Source organism: Macaca fascicularis, chromosome 1 (assembly GCF_037993035.2).
Source record: "Macaca fascicularis isolate 582-1 chromosome 1, T2T-MFA8v1.1".
Lineage (NCBI taxonomy): Eukaryota > Metazoa > Chordata > Mammalia > Primates > Cercopithecidae > Macaca > Macaca fascicularis.
The window spans coordinates 148126134-148147040 of NC_088375.1; the positions used below are offsets into that span (position 1 = coordinate 148126134).

Genomic DNA, 20907 nt, shown 5'->3' on the forward strand with positions numbered 1-20907 from the left:
GGCTTTGGAGGAATACGACATCATCAATTTATACTTAATAGTACCAACACCAAATTCATTTTTTTCAAATATTGTTTATTTGCTCTCCTTTACTTGTATTTTGACTACTCAAATAGATAATTTTAATTTCTTGATGAAATTTGAAATATCATTTCAGAAAAATGTTGTATCAAATAATAAACAACCAGGTAACAATATGAAAAAGGATCTCTGTTCATCACTATGTCTTACAAATAAAATAACAAAAAATAAAACTATTAAATTTTAATCTTGACAGTTTTTACATCACTATATCTTACAAATAAAATAACAAAAAATAAAACTATTAAATTTTAATCTTGACAGTTTTTACATCTCCATGAGTGTTTTTATTTAATCAAAGTATCCTTTTCAGACATCTTAAAATTATTTTTATGAGTTTATGATCACACATAGGATGAATTTTAAGATCCAGAAATATCCTTTACTTACATTGTTTTGTTTTCTAAAACTCTCTTCTAGGTCTACTTGAAGATTATTTTCTTCATTAAGGTTCAAATGGTGGTACTTAAAATAATGTTAACAATTACAACAGACCCAATCACAGACAATACCAGAGTAGAAATATTAACTCCAGAATTGGGACTTTTATCAGTAGTAGGAGTAGGAGTAGGAATAGGAGTAGGAGTAGGGGTAGGGGTAGGAGTAGGAGTAGGAGAAATGTCATCAGGATTTGCTTGAGGCATAAACAAAGCTACTTGTGCAATGTTGGATACTTTTGATGTCAAATTGCTTTTATCTATGCTTTTAATGGCAATAAATATGTGAGTTGCATTTTCTTCTGAGATATTCCCTGGTTTAAATGCAAAGATTTCCTTGGAGTTGGCCTCCTTTGGTGACAGATCAGTAGTATTTACTTGAAGAGCATCATCAAAACTGTCTCTTAGATCAAGAATACTTCCACTTATTTTTATGATATAATGTTGAGCTGAGAAAAAAAGTTACATGTAGTTTAGAGACTGGAGCATAGCATATTCATTCCTTTTTTTAATTCTCAAAAATGTCTAGTTATACAAAGTAGATACTCAGATCAAAAACCTTACTCATTTTTTAATAAAAGCTGAATTCTGATCTTAAGCTCTGCAAACTGCTACCTTCTTTGTATGAAAAGTAGGACCACGTTAAAATGTGTCATTTGATTGGTTAAAAAATAACAGATTATGAAATTAATACTTTGCTAGGCTGTCAATATAAAACCATTCTCCCCTCGCCTGCCCTTACACCCTTGTTTTTTGCAATTAGCACCTTTCACTTAAGCCAAAATCATGTGACACTTCATCCTTACCTTTCCCAACATCAAAATTATCTCCTGGTGCTGTCCATGTAAGAATAATCTCATCCTCCTGAAGTGTGGCATCAAGGTCTGTGATTTGACTTGGTGGATATAGGTCATCCAAGAGATAGTCTGGATGTGGGACTTGTGACACCACAAATGCACCTCCAGACACTGTTCGGCTGAAATCCTCCAAGGTGGTCTGAGTATCCTCATCAATTTCAGGTCTTGGTGGGTTTGCTTCAATTTCCCCTGCATTAAACATTTCCTGGTTTATAATGGGCAAAACTGCTGGTATTTTTTATAATTCAGGGAATCACCTTCTTCACCCCACTTGTCTTTTCCTTTTAATAAATATATATACAGTCACATTTTTACTAAGTTTTGTGACAATCATAAGCATTCAATTGGTGAGAGAATTCTTTCTTTGGTAGGATATTGTAGGACAGAGTCAGATAACACATTGCTTTAGAATTAAGCCTACACTGGATGAGAGAAATATTATATAATTCAATATGTGCCTTTTTATAAAAGGAATTGCTTTACCTCTTGAATTATCAGCACTCTGGGAATATATCTGGGGAAATCATTGCCAGTTCTCCTCCACCCACTTGTGCTAGGTCCCTCCCTCCATGCTGCAAGTGCTAAGGAATAATTCTTCTGTTGTATCCCAATTGCTAGTAGAAAGCCCCTAAAAGTCACAAGGGACCAGATAAAAGAAAGCTAGCAAAGAATGCATTCTTAATTCTTACATCACTTTACTATACATGTTGTTTTTTTTTTTCTTTTTGACTTATTAAAATTCCAAATGAATGTTTAGTCTTACAGCATATGTAATCTGAAGGATAAATTCTGCACTGGCTTGTGCTTAGGTTCATAAACTGACCTGTTTCCTTCATCTTGAGCTGAAAGTTGGGCATATTATTGCTGATATACATAACATGTTCCAAACTAACACAATAATAACTGATGTTTTTGAGTGAGATCATGTCTTTTGCAGGAACATGGATGGAGCTGGAGGCCATTATCCTCAGCAAACTAATGCAGGAACAGAAAACCAAAATACTGCATGTTCTCACTTATAAGTGGGAGCTAAATGATGAGAATTCATGGACACAAAGAGGGTAACAACAGACACTGAGTCCTACTTGAGGGTGGAGGTTAGGAGGAGGGAGAGGAGCAGAAAAAATAACTATTGGATACTAGGTTTAGTACCTGGGTGACAAAATAATCTGTACAACAAACCCCCATGACACGAGTTTACCTATATAACAAACCTGCACATGTACCCCCAAACCTAAATTGAAAGTTTAAAAAACAATAATAACTGACCTTTTTTGAGTGCTTGAGTGCTTACTAGGTGCCAGACATTGTACCAAAGCTTAATTTAGAGGCAAATCCTAGTATGACTGAGAACTTTATTCCGTAAATGGAAAAAGCTATATTTTGAGTTGTGATCAACCTGTTTGAAGCCTCAATTATATAAAATCACCAATATTATTCAAACTATCACTGGATTATAAATATCATGAGTTACTCACCGTTCACTACCCAGCCTGGTATATACGCGGCTCTATTCAGTGGAGGCTTTAAGCTTAGCCTGGCAGTGTTTGCTCCTCCATGAGCCCTTACTTTTAAGCTGTAGCTGCCATTTTCTGTATATGCTGTAAAATACCTGGAGTAGACCCCATCATTCTTGAAAGAATCAGCACCTTGTTATAGAAATGAAGGAATAAAGTATTGTAAAGAGAAACGTATGCATTTTCAAAGATAAACAATTGGCTTCTACAAGGATATCCTCTAGATTAGGCTTAATATTTTGAGATTGACCCTTTGGAGAATATTTCCATTATATTCTGCCAAAACAATATATTGTAGAATTGATACCTTTGAGTTATTTTGATATCTACTAGGTCTATATAACATACATACACACACATTGATATTTATGTATGCATAATAAATGCCTAAATACTTCACCTTCCCATCCTTATTAATTCATATACAGAGTATTACACATAGTACTCTTACAATTTCTCCACCACTGTTTGCTTTCAGCTTGCTTTCTCTAACTCTAAACACATTAATTATGTCATTTCTCTTTTTAAATCAAAAGGGTCTCTACTACGGAAAAATCCTATCTTTGTGTAGGATTTAATTCTCACAACAGTCAACTAAAATTACTAAATTTGGTGATTTTTAGAGATACACATTTCCCAGATTTCCTAGGGAAAAGGTCCCAGCATTCTGTGTTCTTACAAGCCCTCGAGATAACTCCTTTGCACACTAAAGTTTGTCTGCAAACTAAAGACATTTGCAGACTAAAGAATGTCTGCTCTATGTCATTGTTAATCACCAATACCATCTCAGGTAAAGGCACTCCAAATTGGCAAATTTCCCTAATTACCTAAATGGTCATCTAGCAAAATGTTGAGAAGGGAAACATGGTGCATATAAGTTTTAATGTAGTATAGATTTGTAGAAAGGGGAAAAAGAGGCAAGGAATAGTTGTGGAAATATTGATATATCTGAAGAAGACATTGAGGTACACAAAAGAACAATTTCACCTTCTCAGTTTTTCTCAGGGGCAACTCTAGTTGAAGATATGATTATAAAATGATTGAATAAGTTACATTGCAAAATACACTGATGGAAAATTTTGTTAATTCGAGTGCCTATCAATATAGTTATTTCCTTGCTTATTAACCTCTTAACAGAAGCTTCTGTTCCTAGAACAATCCAGAATCTAGGGAAAGGGTCTTTAGGTATCACCCATCTGTGCAGACCATGGAGACAGAGAATGGCCAACATTGCATCTTGATTCCTACCAGCCAGACCTGGTATCTGATGCCCCAGTGATGAATCTTCCTCTCTCGTGGCAGTGCTAGCTGCCCCTGGGTCCCAGTTCTCAGGACTATATTTATACTGTGTTCCAGCTGTTGAGGATTACTCCTGCTTTATTTTCCTGCCAGAGACCCAAGTTCTACCACTTAATCGCATCTAGTTTGCTTGTGCTTCATCCTCTCTAGCCAGACTTTCTTGATGCTGTCCTCAGTCTCCTGAATGAGACCTTTCTAATTGGTGACAGACATTGGTTGCCTGGATGATAAACAATAATGATGACAAAAAAATTACATGTATGGCCAGGCATGGTGGCTCGCTTCTGTAATCCCAGCACTTTGGGAGGCTGGGGTGGGAGGATACCTTAAGCCTAGGAGTTTGAGACCAGCTGAGGCAAGATAGTGAGACCTTTTCTCTTTTGCAGACCTTTTCTTTACAAAAAAAATGTAAAGATTAGCTGAGCATGGTGGCACACACCTGTATCCCAGCTACTTGGGATGCTGAGATGGGAGGACTGCTGGAGCCTAGGAGGCAGAGGCTTCAGTGAGCTGAAATGGTGCTACTGAACTCCATCCAGCCTATGTGACAGAGTGAGACCTCATCTCAAAAAAACAAAAAACAAAAAAATTCAACAAGCAAAAACATTTTTATTTTTATTTATTTATCGGGTATTTTTGTTGTTACTGAGACAGAGTCTCTCTCTGTTGCCCAGGCTGGAATGCAGTGTTATGATCTTGGTTCACTGCAACCTCCACCTCACAGGTTCAAGTGATCCTCCGGCCTCAGCCTCCCAAGTAGCTGGGTTTACAAGTGTGTGCCACCACACCTGGCTAATTTTTTGTACTTTTAGTGGAAAAGAGGTTTCACCATGTTTGCCAGACTGGTCTCGAACTTCTGACCTCAAGTGATCTGCCCACTTTGGCCTCCCAAGTGCTAGGATTACATACCTGAGCCACTGTGCTCAGCCCCAAAACATTGATTGAGTGTTTACCACATGCAAGACATTTGCTAGGCACTCTGTAGGTTTTACCTATATAAAACTTCCTGCTGGTCCTGCTGTTCCTCCTTAATCTGCATCAATTCTGTTGTCTGTCTTACTGCCCCACAATGCCACAGGGACTCACAACATGCTGAATTAGGAAAATATTGGCTTATTCATAAAAACCTGTGAATTACCTGCACCATTATCCAAAAGTTCCAAAACTTCTGTATGTCCACTCTGTGATTCAATGATAGCAGTCACATTGGCTCCAAGAACAGGTACAAACCCTTGTAGAATTTCTGCATAAACAATCATTGGGCTGGGGAAACTGTTTATGTCCTTATTCATTTTAGCATTCAATGTGATTGGAGGCACAGAAGAATTTGCTGCTCGAGAGGTTACTGTAATAGTTAATGTTTCTGGGTTTGCTTTGGCTTGAAGACTGTATGCCCAAGTGCCCACCTAAAAATTTCAACCGAAATATAGTAAGTATCCAAAGTCAAGCTACTTTCTGTATTTCCATTATGTAATTCTAAATAAATTATATAATGGGGAGTAGAATAAAGAGGTTTTTAAGGATGTTGAGGATAAACGGGTAAGGGCTGAGGCAGTTCAGACAGGGCATGCCAAGTGGTATCATTCATGATGTGTACACTTTGCTACATGTCAACTGGAAAAAAATAAGTTTTAGAAGGTTTGCCTTGGTTTTGACCTTAGAGTCCACAGATTCATCAATCCTGGTAGGGTGAAAAAGGAAGGACCCTGTAGCTCTCTACCCACCAATTTGCATAGACTCTTCCTACATTTCCTTCTTAAAATTCTTCTCAGACTGTCTTGACTACCTTTTCTTCCTTCTTCTTGATACGTAAGTTCTTTTTTCCTTTTTCCTACCATCATAATTTTAAGGACACAGGCATAGAAAGTACATACTATTTTATCTTCATTTTAAAGTTGATACAACCTTTGGTACTCACATTTATGACATTAAACAATTTATGTTCAGTTTTTTAAAAATATTGACAGGAAGTCTAAAAGCTGATTGCTTACCTTTGCAGTTCCTGGAATACTGAGATAGGCCATTTTGGAAGTTTTATCCACTGTGAAATTTTCCATGATTGTTCCACTGGGATCCCAGAGAGAAATACTGGGAGGCAGTCTGTTCCATGTGATGAGAAAGAATGTGTCCTTTCCCACTGTACTGTCGATTATGACAGTGTCGTTCATCCAGGGATTACTGTTCAGTATTAATCCCTTACTTTCAAGCTATTTAAATAGATTTCAAAATTAATTGAAAAGACAGTAATTTTATGCTTTTTAAAGACGGTTTTTAATTTCTGGACTGAGAACAAGCTTATAAATGGCAAACTACCTTAGACTTGTGATCTCTCTGCAAGCTGGTGATGATATGACAGTTATCAATTAAAAAGTGAGGAAGTAAGAGACTTAGAGCAGAAGCATGGGTTTTACAGTCATGAATATGACCTTACTGTTTTTTTCCCGGTTGTCTTGGCAAGCATTCATGGATATTTTCCTGACATGGAATTTTGAAACAATTTTTTCACACAGATAGAGGGAGTAGCACTGGACAGTAAATATATTCAACAGAGTGCAAACTGATACAAAAAGGTTGGAATCCTGAGAAGAGAGGAAATTGAAGATAGAACCTTTTTTTGAGAGGAGCTTTAAAGAAAGCTTTTCAACTTTTTGTTGATAGCTCTTAGTCCAGGAGAGCCAACCATTTTTGTTTAGTTACTTATTTTTTAAAGTGACAAAGAAATATGCATATATTGTGGAATGGCTAAATCAAGTGGATTAACATATGCATAACCTCACGTACTCATTTTTTTTTTGTGTGGTGAGAATGCATAAAATCCACTTAGTGATTTTCAAATATACAATACATTGTTGTTAACTACAGTTGCTATATTGTATAGCGGGTTTCTTGGTGTTCCTACCATCCATTTAAAATAAACAGAACACAAAACAGTATCTTCAGAATCAGTTCTCTCTCCTTGTCAATTTCAGTCACTGTAATCATCATTTTCTCAGTCAACGACGATGGCAACCTCAGAAATGATCTTTATTATCCTTCAGCTTATTCTCTACACAGTAGCAGGCTATATCTCACACCAATTTTTAACTTGTTTGCAGGATATATCTGTAGACCAGATGTGCAAACCAATCTGCACATACTCTAAGCTCACATCCTATAACTTCCATTCCTTTCATTGTTGAGAAGTAGAGGAAAATAGGTTTGTTTAGGGATCATGGCAAGTTTTAATATAGGCAGTGAGTTGATGAGCTGGAAAACACAAGACAGAAATCTTGATATAAAGTGACATGACATAGTACATGTAGGAAAGAAGACAAACATTTTTGTAAAATGTATTTTGAGAGAAACTGGCTATATTCACATGGGACGTGAAGAAAGAAGAATCAAAGTTTACTCAGTTTTTGAATCTCAGTAACAGAAAATGGTGGTGCTATTAAGACCCAGATGAGCAAAAGTGTTAAGTTCAGGAGACAGGTGAATAAAACAAAAAGCCACTGAAAAAAGTGGTTGAAGAGGTGACAGAAGCCCTATGTTTGTAGCTAGACAATGATTATTCACACCTTCTTTCTCCTGCTTAATTTATTTCCAAGATACACTCCTTCCATTTCCCAACCAGGTTCTTGAGTTCATGTGTCTAAATCTATTTCATAGAAGTTTAGTATGGGGAAAGCTTCAAGCATGAACTTTTAAAATGCATTCATTGAAAAATGGGTGCTTTATTTTGGAAAAGGTCCATTTTTGGTGAAATATTTGACATTATTACATTGTAATGTCATTTCTTAACCAGACCTGTGGCAATAGGAAAAGAAACAGTATGTCTGCTATTTCACTATTTATTTTACTTTTATTTCACCAATTAATTTGGCTATAGCTAAAGGGTAATTTCTATTTAAGATTAAAGTTTAGATTTTAATTAAAAATTTACTTTGAGAAAAATATGGAACTCAAAACTTATAGCCACCAAATTGTTTTTTCTTTGTTATGGCAAAGGTGAACATGAAAACCCAAGGAATGAGAACTCTGACCTGAAGGGACTTCTGGGAGAGTTCAGTATTTCCTGATGTAAGGTCCCCAAAAGCATCAATGAGGCCATTGTTCTGGGCTTTATCCGAAGCATAAAAATGACGTCCTCCTAAAATGTAAATGCATTAATTAGACTGCTTTCTAGAAAATAAATATGTATATTTTAGTGATTATTAAGGTAATAGTTAAAACAAAATCAGTTTCAGTATGTGTTATTAAAATAGACCACAAGCACATAGTTGTACAGATTAATTCTGAAATGCTCATTTTAAAATGTCATAACTAGGGAATGAAAGCTACCATAATACCTCATTATCAAAATCTTAGCTAGCTAAAATGCATGATAATTATAGAATATGAAAGATGTTACAATTCCATGTATTAAAGCTCACAAACTTTACACAGCCCTTTTAGAGAATCTTTTATTTCTAACAAAATTGACTTTCAGATATTTCAGCCAGTGTAGGTTTGTGAAATCTTTTGTTAAAAGATTGTTAATCTTTTATTTTAGTTCTAACAAAGTTGACTTTCAGATATTTCAGCCAGTGTAGACCAAAATCAGAAAATTAGAAAGATGAAAGAGCTGCTATATTTAGGTATCCTCACAATAATTGGCAATGAGCAGATAGAAAAATGGAAAGCAAGAGCGATAAATCCAAAAAAGTACTACTTTTAAGGAGCTACTTGGAATAGAAATAAATTTTACAATGACCATGAAAGGACTTTGAAATGATGTGATTTTGCATAACGAAGCATTAAAAAGCAAGCATATATTTAGTACCGTTAGAAGCCAATTCAACAGAATTTATACTCGTGTCATAAATCATATATTCTCTACTAAGTTTAAGAAGGTATTGGAAACACGTAATCCATTTTCATCACGTCTGTGTGTCTGAAATAACAGCTACCATAGTTAATGTTTACATAAAAACTTTGTTATTTAGATCTTTTCAGCCTGAGTTTCTGTTAATCACATACACCCACCCCACAGCTTATGCTCTGGTCTCACGGAGTTTTCACCATTCCCTCCATGTGCCTTGCACTGTCACCCCAACATGATGTTTTTTGCTCACGACTTGACTATCTTTTCTTAGCCCCTTTTTCTTCCCAGAGAAATTCAACACCTTGTTCAAAGCCCAGCTCAGAATTCAGCTAGTTTCTCATGCTTCCTTTCCCTGGCTCTATACAACTCTAATAAAGCTAATGGCTTCCTCTGCTCACATAGAACTTGATTTTTCTATATTCCTCCTGTTATGAAGGAATGTTATCTGATTATGTTATTTCATTAACAGTTTTATTTGTCTCTCCAGCCAACTGAACTCCAAGTGCCATGAGAACAGAGTTTGGGTCTGGTCCCCAGCTTCAGTACCTTCAGGGCAGAAACTCAAGAGAAGTTGTTGAACTGTCAGCCTTTACATGTATGCATTGCTATTGAAGGCCTGGAATAAATGGAACATGTTTTACCTGTTATCTTGCTCATCTCTATTACTGCTTTATCAGCAGCTGTTCCCAAAGCAATAAAATGAACAATGGCTCCACTTCGTTTCACTTCATCAATACAAGAACTTGCAGTGTAGTCCTCCCCATCAGTCAGCAGCACTACTTCAGATCCATCGAGGTGGGAGCTTAGCTCTCCAATGACCTGAAAACATAATTCAGAGCACAGTTACCAACAGGCGTTCCTAGATCAAATAGACAAATGGGAAATCAGAAAAAAATTACAGAGAGAATAAACGCAAGTTATGCAGAATAGAAGAGATAGCCTCTATTTTAAAATAAAGAATTTTCAATCAACAATCCTTGGGGGATGTTAAACATGAAAATTTTTTTAAACTCCCAGCTGCAGGGAGTATTTATTCAAATGAATTCAGTGGGACCAGGCTTTGGAAAATCATCTAGACTAAATGACAATAATATCTCAACCTGGGAAACTCAGGTCAACCAGATACCAAAGGTATAATCACAGTATATGACATTAAATAGTGTTCTGGTTTCTTTGACTGGACTACCTTCTGACAGACAAGCCTTCAGTTTATGAAGTCTCTTGCACTTAAAGCTAGATGCATTAAGAATCCACTTCAACATTTTAAATAGTCAGTGATTACAAATTAGTAAACCCTCAGTATGCTTATAAAGAAAAAATATAGAAAGTTCTAAGCATGCGGCCTTGTTATACAACTTTCATTTACTTCTGATAATAACTGGCACAGAACTAAGCATATTGGTGATGCTCAAAGAATATATTAAAATTATATTTATTACATTCAATTTGTAGCTTGAATTCTTTTCCTAAACGCCAAACAGTTTGAAACTCAAAGTTTTGAAACTAGATGCCTGTAAAAGAGGATAAAGAGAACTTAGCCCAGGATGACAACTATATTTTATTTTCTTTGACAGTTTTAATTGGTGGTGGCATCTTGGAGCACCATTTTGAGACCTTGAGTCCAGGCCAAGAGGTGAAAAATAACAGATTATGAGTGGCTTTCTTTGGCATGGAGTGGAGGTGTGTGTGCAGATTTGCAGAAGAGGGTTTGGAATGTAGAAATCCCTTGAAAGTTTGTATCAGGGAACAAATTGACCACCCTTATTTCAATTTTGCATGTTTTGAAGCAAAGAGTGACTAATACACATATTGCAATATATGGGAAATATTCTCTGACATGCATTGAAACCAAACGGAAAGATAGGAAAATGCTTTTATACATTTATGGCATTGGTAGCATCTCTATCACACTTCTCCCATGCATTTAAGTATAAAATGAAGATCCAAAGATGAAACAGAGTTCTCTCTTTCACCTCTCCTTTTCTTGCATGAGATTATTTACCAAGTATTTACAATGTGCCAGTCACCGTGCGGGGGATTCAGTAGCAACTACATTCCTACATTCATATATTAATAAATAATTGGATTCAATGTAACAATGTTTATGGAGCTCTGTGTCAGAGACTGAGGAGATCTAGAGATGAACAACAAAGACAAAACTAATATGTGTTTACCACAGAATATTCTATAGTTCCAGAGAAATTACAATGTACTGTTACAGTTTACTGAACATTTGCTTTGTATTAACCATGTTTTATACATTGTATAATTTGATCCAACTCCAGGCTCCCAAAATGTCTTCCTATTACCACTTTTACTGCCTACAATTTATTTTATTCAGGGCAATTGTAATCATCTTCCTGGAACATAAATTGATTATCAAATTCTGATACTTTAAACTCTTCAAGAGCTTTTTGTTGTGCTTAAAACAAAATACAAGCCTCATATTTTTTGAAGTTTTCTAAGATCTGTCATTGTCTACCTCTCCAACCACATTTCATACCCCCTCATTTGCCAAACTCCAGTGCCACTAGCTTCTATAATTTCTTAGAATAATCTAGTTTTTTCTCACCTTTTTCTAAGGAACTTTTGTACTTTCTTTTCTATCTGAACCACTGGCTTCTTCTCATCCTTCAAATCAGAGCTTAAATGTTACTTTTTAGAGAAGGCTCATTGGCCTCCCACCCAAAGTAATTCTCCTTTCCCTGTTACTCTGTCCCATTGCCCTGTTTCATTTATTCACAACACTATCTACATAATCTGCAATTCTTGTTTTTATCTATCTATTTATTATCTGTTCCCCACTTATATATACGTACCACAAGAGTCAAAAAGCTTTGCTTGGTGAATAAATTAAAGCATGTTCATATTTTGAATAAATTAAAACAAGAGCAACCCTATGTATCCTATTTTACTGATGAGGTAATTGAGGACTAGAGAGGATAAGAATCATGTTTAGGGTCACAAAGCTGATAAGTGACAATTGTGATTTGAATGTAGGACTTCATGTTACAAACCTAAACTAAAATGTCATGCAATTCATGGAAGAGACACGTTCAGTTGGGTTGGGAGTAAAAGGGAAGTTACATGAAGGAGAAAGGATTTTGAAGGATTGGTAGAATTTTAACATGCAGAGATGGGAGAACAGGAAGCATTTTAAGTAGAGGAACTTGCATGGTGCAAAGGTTTTGAGGCTGTTAGTACACAGGCCACTTGGAGAACAATGTGTGCAGTAAGTTGGTTGGAGGATAGAGCATCGAGGGGAGAATGGAGTAAATAAGGCAGGAAAGATAAATGATGGCAATTTTACTGGGTGGGGGAGAGTTTTTAGTAATATCAGACTGAGAAATTGAAACAATTTTGTAGACTGAAGAGACAGTGAAGATTTCTAAACAGTAAAATGACATAATTTATATTAATTGTAAGCTCAAGATGACCATTTGGCTAAAAATAATATTCATAACAATTATACATATATTTACTAATTATTATAAATATATACTTATAATAAATTATATATTTAGTATATATAATATATGAAGTAGATATTTGCTACATAATATAGTAAATGTTGTTCTAAGTATGTAAATGTATCATTTCATGTAATCCTTATACTCTATGAGGTAGGCGTTCCTATTTCCTATATTGTATAGATAAGACACTGAGAGTCCAAAGGGACTGAAAGGTTAGCCTAAAATTATGTGGTTAGTAAGTAGCACGTACAGTACTCTGATGTCAAAGTTCATGCTCTAACTCATATGGCTTACCCTAAATATGACTCACAGTCTTGCTACATCTGCTGTAAGAGGTATAATAAATAGTTTGCCCTAGCTGAATGTTACAGAAACTCAAATGAGAACTAGCTTAAAGTGCAATAATACTATACCACCTGTGTCATTGCCCCAAAAGTTGATGACTTTTGCATCCAAGCACACTTATTTAACTAACATTTACTGAGCACTGACTACTGCATGGTAACAAGACAGCAAAGTCCATGACTTCCTTGGGCTTGTAAGTGAGTGGCAAATTGATAGTCATTTATTCACCCATGGGTTGTTCATTCACTGATCCATTAAAACATCAAGAGAACTTTTTTCTATTTGTTTAGTCCTGTGCTTCTTAGGATTAATTATGTTAAAATAAGGCAGCAAGTATGTGCAGTAGCACTTAACATGAAAATGTCCTGAAAAGAAACAAAAAACAAAATATATTAGCAGTACAATTTTTACCTGAAATGCGGATTTAATTCCAGAGCAGATGGAAGTTCCTCCCGAAGCGTATGTAGGTAACCATGCCAAGAGTGTGTTTCTTTCATCACTGCTTATTATTTGGATTGGCTTATTTATAATAGTGGCAGTACTATCAAAGTGAACCATCCCCACCCAGGATCCATTTTCAACAATCTGCAGCAGGAAATATTTTGCTGCCTTATTCATTTGATTTAGGCGGTCATAACCCTAGATCAAAAAGACAAGAAAAACAAGTGATTTTGACTGGAAAATAACAGACAATCACATAAAATGAATGGACAGAATTTATTGGTAACATTTTCTATGAATGGTAATCGATGTTGTTAAAGGAAGCAATTATCAAATTTTTAATTGATAAAATTTAAAAAATGGTGGTATGTATTATGGGACACATATTGTGTAGTAAGGAGCACAGGTTTTTATTTACAGTTGATTCTTGACTGCTAAGTATCCAAGTGAGGGGTGGAAGGTAGGGTGGGGATTGAGTTGAAATTGGGGTGAGGATACACATCTGAGACACTGTCTAATTACTCTTGGGAGCTCCTGTGCTTGTTGTCTTCAGATAAAACCATACCCCCAAGCCTATAAATCAAACCAGACTATTGTAGACTCCAACCAGAGACTGGAATCACTTCATCCACTGGAAACTAGACTGCCCAAAAGGTAATACTTACTCAAGCTTCATTTTAAGTTTGGAGAGGCCAAGGCCCTATCTTCCCACTTTCTCCTTCTGTTCCTAACCTCTCGCTGCTGCCTTTCCACCAATGGGTTAATTGAATTGGCTCTTTGGTAACCCTCAGGACCTGGCCATTTTTCCGAGGTGATTGTCTAGGATATAAGCTTCTTCATGCATTTGTCTTCTCCAGTCCTTATCACTATACTGATCTGTATTACTCCCCACCAACTTATGCCCAAATTTCCTTCTGAACTCCCTGAACCAAATCACAATGAGAAACTTCTACATCTTCATTTTATGTGCTCTCTCCACTACCTGCATTGTTGTGGCTCAGTTCCTTCCACTCTGTCATTCTCTGCCCTTTTTAATACCTCCCTCATTTGCTGAAGACCTTATTCCTGTTCTTCAGCAGGCTTTGCTCTGCCTTAAATGTGCCATCCTTCTGGTTTCTTATCACATTGCACCCACTTGTTTACTGTGCATTCATTTCAACATTTATTGATTACCCCTATGTGATTAACTTTATTCTAGGAAATGGGGATAAAGATGAATAAGACATGGTTCTAAGTCCTAGAGGATCTCCTAGGCTAGTGGAAGAGAAATGTGTAACATAAATATAATATGCAGTAATAGAGGTATGCACAGAGCATTGTTGGGAAACAGTAAAAGGGCTTTAACCAGCCTAGAAGTCCAGTCCATTTTCTGGAGGAATCCAAGGAGGAAGTGACCCTTGGATTAGGTATTTTTAATTATATTCACATCTTTCTTCTACTATGGTATTTTGCTGCAGTATCTTGAAGTCATGATCATGGGCAGTGATGGTACTTTATGCCACCATGCAATTTAGAACAATCTAGGTGCAGACAGAGTTCAGTGTGTTCTCAGATCTTCAAATATCCCACATCCCTATATCCAGAAAGAGTGAACCTACCGCCATGCTTCCAGACTTATCAAGAACTAAGCACACAATTCTTTGATTGATCTTCAGCAATGAGAAGACAGGTGGAGGAGGTGGTGTCACCATGGGTATGGTGTTATTAAAATCCTCAGAACTGCTAATCACCTCCCATGTACTTCTAAAATTGCACTTTTTGTTTTGTAGGCTTGGAGCTTCTTGATTATGGGTTTTTTCATTACAGAATTCAACAACCTAAACGGTTAATAAAATAAAAAATAATTTTAATATACCATGCTTTTAAAAATCAAAATACAAACCTGAAAAAATTTAAAATGCCTTCTGCAGATATGTTGTTTGTTGAATGAAATATCATTTACTGAGCATCAATATTACAATAAGGTAGATTTGCCATAATAAGAATAATGGTAACAGTAATAATGGATAACACTAGATAGCACTAGTTCAGCACATACTATGTGTCGGCCAATGTTCAAAGAACTCTATATCAATATATGTAATCCTCAGGTCACCGGAACAGATACTTTAAAAACATGACAATATGTCATTTGATTATAAATTCTGGAAGCAATTATCAGCATACTTACAGAATCAATACGTTGTGTAAACATTATGGATGCTTTCTCTGTTTGCACCTTATCAGGAAAGAACTGACAATCTTTTTCATACAGTTTTGTTTTAGAATCAGTTCTGCATGTTCTAGTAATACAGCTGCCTCCTTGACACTTATAAACTCTATTTATACCAGAGATACCTGTGGAACACCTGAAAATACATGACAGTTAATATCTGAGGCAACCGAATCATTAACACTTATAGAAATCTTAAGTGGTTGTATTCATGATGACCTTTATATCAAGATGTTTATTCTATGTGTGCCATGTACTTCCTATCCTGGCTGTAGAGTTTAAGGGTTCCAATCAAAGTAATTATCTATTTTTTAAGAAATTCTAGAGGGAAATTTTAAGTGCGGCCTCAAGATAAACATAATGGTTGAGTTCTCTCCTTGTATTAAAGCTGCTGATCTCTTGCTCAGACATCTCTCCTGCTGGTCTTTTGGTGGTAAATATGCTATAGGGACCTGGATAAGAGAACTTTTGAGACAATTTACTCTGAATACCACTTTAGCTTGAAGTTCTTTGTAGATTTCTTCCCAAAGAAGATATTCCCAAAAGAAAGGTACATGGGATAGACACAAGTCTTATTACTCAAAGAGCATTTTTATCCAAAGGGAAATGTGATTGGAAGCGAAGATGAGGTACTGCCAAGGATCCCATGGTAGAATAAAAAATGTTGGAGACATTTTAGACATATGTTTTATGGCATGTAATTGATTACAGGTGGCAGTGATTACAACAAATACGCTGAGATGTGAACATATTTTGCCTTTTCAATAGGCTTTCAGTTCAAATTCAGGAAATGATGAATAGTTTTTATTCTGTTATTTAGGGAGTCTCATAAATATGTCGATGCTTCTATTGCTCCCAAACTAGGTCGACATGATGAAACTATCTATCTGGAAAATCATGATGAATATTCTGCAGCAGCTGTTATACATCTAAGGGGAATATGACATAAACAAATATAATAAATGTAATACTCTCTAAAAGGTGTGCCTGAAAATTGGTGCAATGGGGCAGAGGAAGGATCTTGACTGAAATCATATACCTTTCAGTTCTCACATTAGTGTCAAGTCCCGAGCCCCAGCAGGACATCTACACTGATGAGGCGATAGCACCAATTTTAATTTTAAACCGATTCTTCCCAACCATTTGATCATAGAATCAAAAGGAGATTCTATTATTAACTGTGATGCTAGATGGTATTATAAAATAACCTTTATAAATCTCCAAGAAGTTCCTGCTTGGCTCCTTGAAGCTGCCTCATTTCTTACTCAGTCCACATTTAGCACTACTTAACCATGTTTGTGCATTCTTGTGTAATGTGAATAACTTTGATCTTATCCCAGCATATTGTAAATCCATTTACATGCCCAACTTCAACACAAGTGAGTTCTGGAAGCTATGGCAGAGAAGTATAAAATACGTCAAATTGTCATCCGAATGGTTGCCATTGAAATTATGTATGTTTTAAATAGCAATTGCCTACTTAAGATACACTTTCTAAAAAAACAAAAAAAACAAAAGCATTGTTTCGTGACGTATTGTCGGCATTAAGAATGATTTTGAAAGATATTAAAGTGAGGAAAATAAGAACGGATAAAAGCCTGAAGTCAGTTTAGAAAATTTAGAAAATTTAAGTAGCCATGCCTTGTTGCTTCGATTTTTTTTGACTTAGCATGGTAGAAAGGCTGATCTTCATTGTACTCTTCAAACACTCCCCACCGGAGGTGAGCCCACTCATGGACAAACAGTCTGCCTGTGGGAAAGCATTTCAAATACATGATCATAATTCAAGTGACACATTTTGTACCAAAATATTTTAAGAAGCTTCTGTTTCAATTATAAAATATATTTAGATTTCAGTTTTCAACAACTATCAACATTTATATTTCAGTGTATAAAAAAGCCTATTGTATTAAATCACATTATATTATGCTATATTATGTAATATATTATATTCTTATTCCACAACATGTTAAATCAATGAAACAATAAGGGAGGATATGCTATGGACCGAGTGGACTGGGATTTGTGTTTTGGTTCTTGGGGGTAAAAAGTCTTAGTACAATGGTTTATGGTTCTCCAAATTATAACCAACATAATCAGATATACAGTACATCTCTTGCACCAAAATACCATGTGAATACAATTAGAAAAAAAAGTCTAAAAATGCTCCCTATCATGATTTAAAAAAAAAATTGGGAAACACTATTATGGGCCAAATACAATTCTGGGGATGTTAAAATGAAGGAATTCATACTTAAGACATGTTAGCATTAATTATATGAAACAATTACTAATTATATATACATTCAATGCAATACTAGTTATTAAAAAAATAAAGATGTGTGAGATTTAGTACTTCACTTGGGGAAGTTTTGAGAGAGGGAGTTCAAATAAAAATTTTTTAAATAAGAATTTTGCAATAAATGAAGGAATAAAAGTAAATTCACAGCTTGAGATGCTGAAAGAAGGAAAGTGGAACTTTCATTTTAGCAATGTTGAGAAAAACTTCAGAGGGAACAGAGATGGAGAAGGAGAGATTGGAAGTAAAGTCTCTTCTGCTACAATGTGTGTTTCTGTAGCTCAAACGACCTCATGAATCTGAAAATAGGAGGAAAATACACCATAGTACCATAGTATGAAGAAGTCATCTTCTCTTTCTTTCTTTCTTTCTTTCTTTCTTTCTTTCTTTCTTTCTTTCTTTCTTTCTTTCTTTCTTTCTTCCTTCCTTCCTTCCTTCCTTCCTTCCTTCCTTCCTTCCTTCCTTCTTCCTTTCTTTCCTTTCTCTTTCTCTTTCTCTCTCTCTCTTTCTTTCTTTCTTTCCTTCCTCCCTCCCTCTCTCCCTCCCTTCCTTCCTTCTTTCTTTTTCTTCTTTCTTCCTTTCTTTCTTTCTCTTCTCTCTCTCTCTCTCTCTCCTTTTTATGAGACGGAGTCTTGCACTGTCACCTGGACTGGAGTGCAATGGCACCATCTCGGCTCACTGCAACCTCTGCCTCCTGGGTTCAAGTGATTCTCTTGCCTCAGCCTCCCGAGTAGCTGAGATTACAGGCACCCGCCACCACGCTCAGCTGATTTTTTGTATTTTTAGTAGAGATGGGGTTTCACCACGTTGGCCAGGCTGGTCTTGAACTCCTGACCTCGTGATCCACCCACCTCGGTCTCCCGCAAGTGCTGGGATTACAGGCGTGAGTCACCGTGCCCAGCCGTCATGTTTCTTTTTTAAGTCTTTGCTATTCAAACTGTGGTTCTGGACCATATCCATCAGCATCACCTGGGAGCTTTTTAGAAATGCAGAATCTTCAGCCCACCCTTTGCTTACAGAATCAGAAGCTGCATATTAACAAGGTCCCTAAGTTACTCTTCTACATAATTCGCTTTAAAAACACTGGTTTCAGGTTTCCTAGGCAAGTGGAACCAGGTTCGTGGGAGCAGAATTAGAACTTTCAGTAGGAAAGGAAAAAGCCCTCATATCAGCTACTGTAATAGGAATCTGGTGCATGTTAAGAAAAATTTAAAACTCCCTATACCTGGCTGTCTTCTCAGAGAGTTCACTCAGACTCGATTCCTTCTCAGGTTTCCCTGCCTCCCATGCCCACCTTAAAAGCAACCCTTTTGACTTAGAATTCCATTCCTGTCTACATCATTGTCTCATTTCCAGCTATCTCTGTTCCTGTTTCTGGTAACATTTCTCTCTCCCCCTCCTCACACTGTGTGTGTGTGTGTGTGTGTGTGTGGTGTGTCGTGTGTGTGTGTGTGTGTGTGTGTGTGTACTTTTAATATGCGCTAGGGCAGCCTCTAGCCTTACTGCATTGCTTGCCTGGGTGATCTAAATGATCTATTGTGATTGTTGGTGTTGTTATCATATTTATTACAAAATTGCATAGATTTTGAGAGCTCTCTCACTAATCTTATTTGTCCAAAAACCTTATTGCTTTTTAGGACATTAAGGAATGTGAGTTTTTCACATAAATGCACATATCATATTATGCATTTGTGAAAAGGAAGAAAGATCTGTCTAAGAAGAAGGGGAGACCTGTCAGTAATAGAATAGGGTTTAGGTGTGGGATATGGGAAAAATCAATAACTGATATGGGGACACTGAACTTACAAATTGGAGGAGCCTTTCTGTTCTAAGAAAGGTGCAGGTAGAGAAGATGTAGGTGGTAATAAGTTTGGAAATAGAGAGGAAGAATGTAGAGACCTCTGTTTTATCAATCAGGACATTAATTGATGGGATTGAGAAGAGTACCTAGAGATCTTGAGAAAAATGGTAGAAGTTTTAGAACAGCTGCTATAGGAATTGAGAAAGAGAATTGAGAAGAGCTGCATAAAAATATTGTTGAGTAGTTTTGAGTGCTTCACTGAGCTTGGAAAGTGCATTTTTATAATCATGTCATAGTTTTATAATTTTCTTCAATATTCTTGAAAACATGACAGGATCCAAGAATAAAGTAGATGGATAATTCAGAAGATTTAGTAAATTGAATGAAACATAAGGATAAGAGTGGTGAGAGAATTGAGCTATTTATACTTGTAGTCAAAATGACTGACTTTGCTGTACATGCCAGGTGGTAAGAAAGTATAACTAAAAGGGCACAAAGGATTAGAGGTGTCAAGGAAAACAAACATGGTCAGGATAATGTATAGGGAAGAGGTAAGATTGGGACATAAGGAGATGATGAAACTTTCAAGACTGGAGAGGGGAACTGGTCCAGGTAATGAATAGGACCAGATCTAGCTGAATGTTTGGCAGAGACCAGAGACTTAACAAGTGTTCAATGAACAGGAATAGAAGAGGGTAATTCTGGGGTATGGGGATTCAGGAAGGTTCCCATTTAATAGTGATACATGTGTAGAGCCCTCCTTTAATAATGATTTGCATTTTTGTCTGTAAAATGCACTTTTGTTGTTTTGACAAATTATTTTAACATTTAGATTGAACTAGATGACATAGCCATTTTTATAGGTCAAAATGATCAATTACAGACAATGTCATCTCTTTCAATGAAATAGATTGATATTATCAGCAACTGATAGCCTAGGAGTGTTTTCTCTTGACCAGTAACTGGCAACATGACTCTTTCCAGCTTACTATACATCTGGCTTTCATGTAGCTTACCTGTGATTTGTTAATAACCAGCTATGAGAGAACTGGAAAAATTAAAATGTAAAAAGCATGCCTTAAGAAACATTTATTATTGCTTTTCTCTGTTTATATTTTTGTAGACACTGTACTGAGTACATTTATCTGTATTCTTTAATGTAGAACAAATATTTTACAAGGTAGAAACTCCTCTCTTTGCCATTTTATAGGGAATAAGCACAGAGACAGTAGGCCACTTGTTTAAGGTCACACACAGCTAGTAAGTAGGGGAGCCAGGATTTGATTCTGTGGACTTTGGCCC

General features: G+C 36.1%; 1 protein-coding gene across 1 annotated transcript in view; it reads right to left on the minus strand.

Moving 5' to 3' along the window:
* Positions 1 to 422: 422 nt before the first annotated feature.
* The window catches only part of LOC102128221 (calcium-activated chloride channel regulator 4), a 34224-nt gene continuing 13739 nt past the window's right edge, over positions 423 to 20907 (minus strand). Inside the window, exons 4-14 of the mRNA XM_005542823.5 lie at positions 17147 to 17255; positions 15464 to 15641; positions 14892 to 15110; positions 13264 to 13491; positions 9676 to 9853; positions 8214 to 8320; positions 6183 to 6398; positions 5330 to 5597; positions 2854 to 3024; positions 1325 to 1564; positions 423 to 967 (exon numbers count right to left, since the gene is read on the minus strand). Of these exons, the coding sequence (XP_005542880.3) occupies positions 534 to 967; positions 1325 to 1564; positions 2854 to 3024; positions 5330 to 5597; positions 6183 to 6398; positions 8214 to 8320; positions 9676 to 9853; positions 13264 to 13491; positions 14892 to 15110; positions 15464 to 15641; positions 17147 to 17255 (2348 nt within the window). The 3' untranslated portion in view covers positions 423 to 533. The remainder of the gene's footprint in view (positions 968 to 1324; positions 1565 to 2853; positions 3025 to 5329; positions 5598 to 6182; positions 6399 to 8213; positions 8321 to 9675; positions 9854 to 13263; positions 13492 to 14891; positions 15111 to 15463; positions 15642 to 17146; positions 17256 to 20907) is intronic.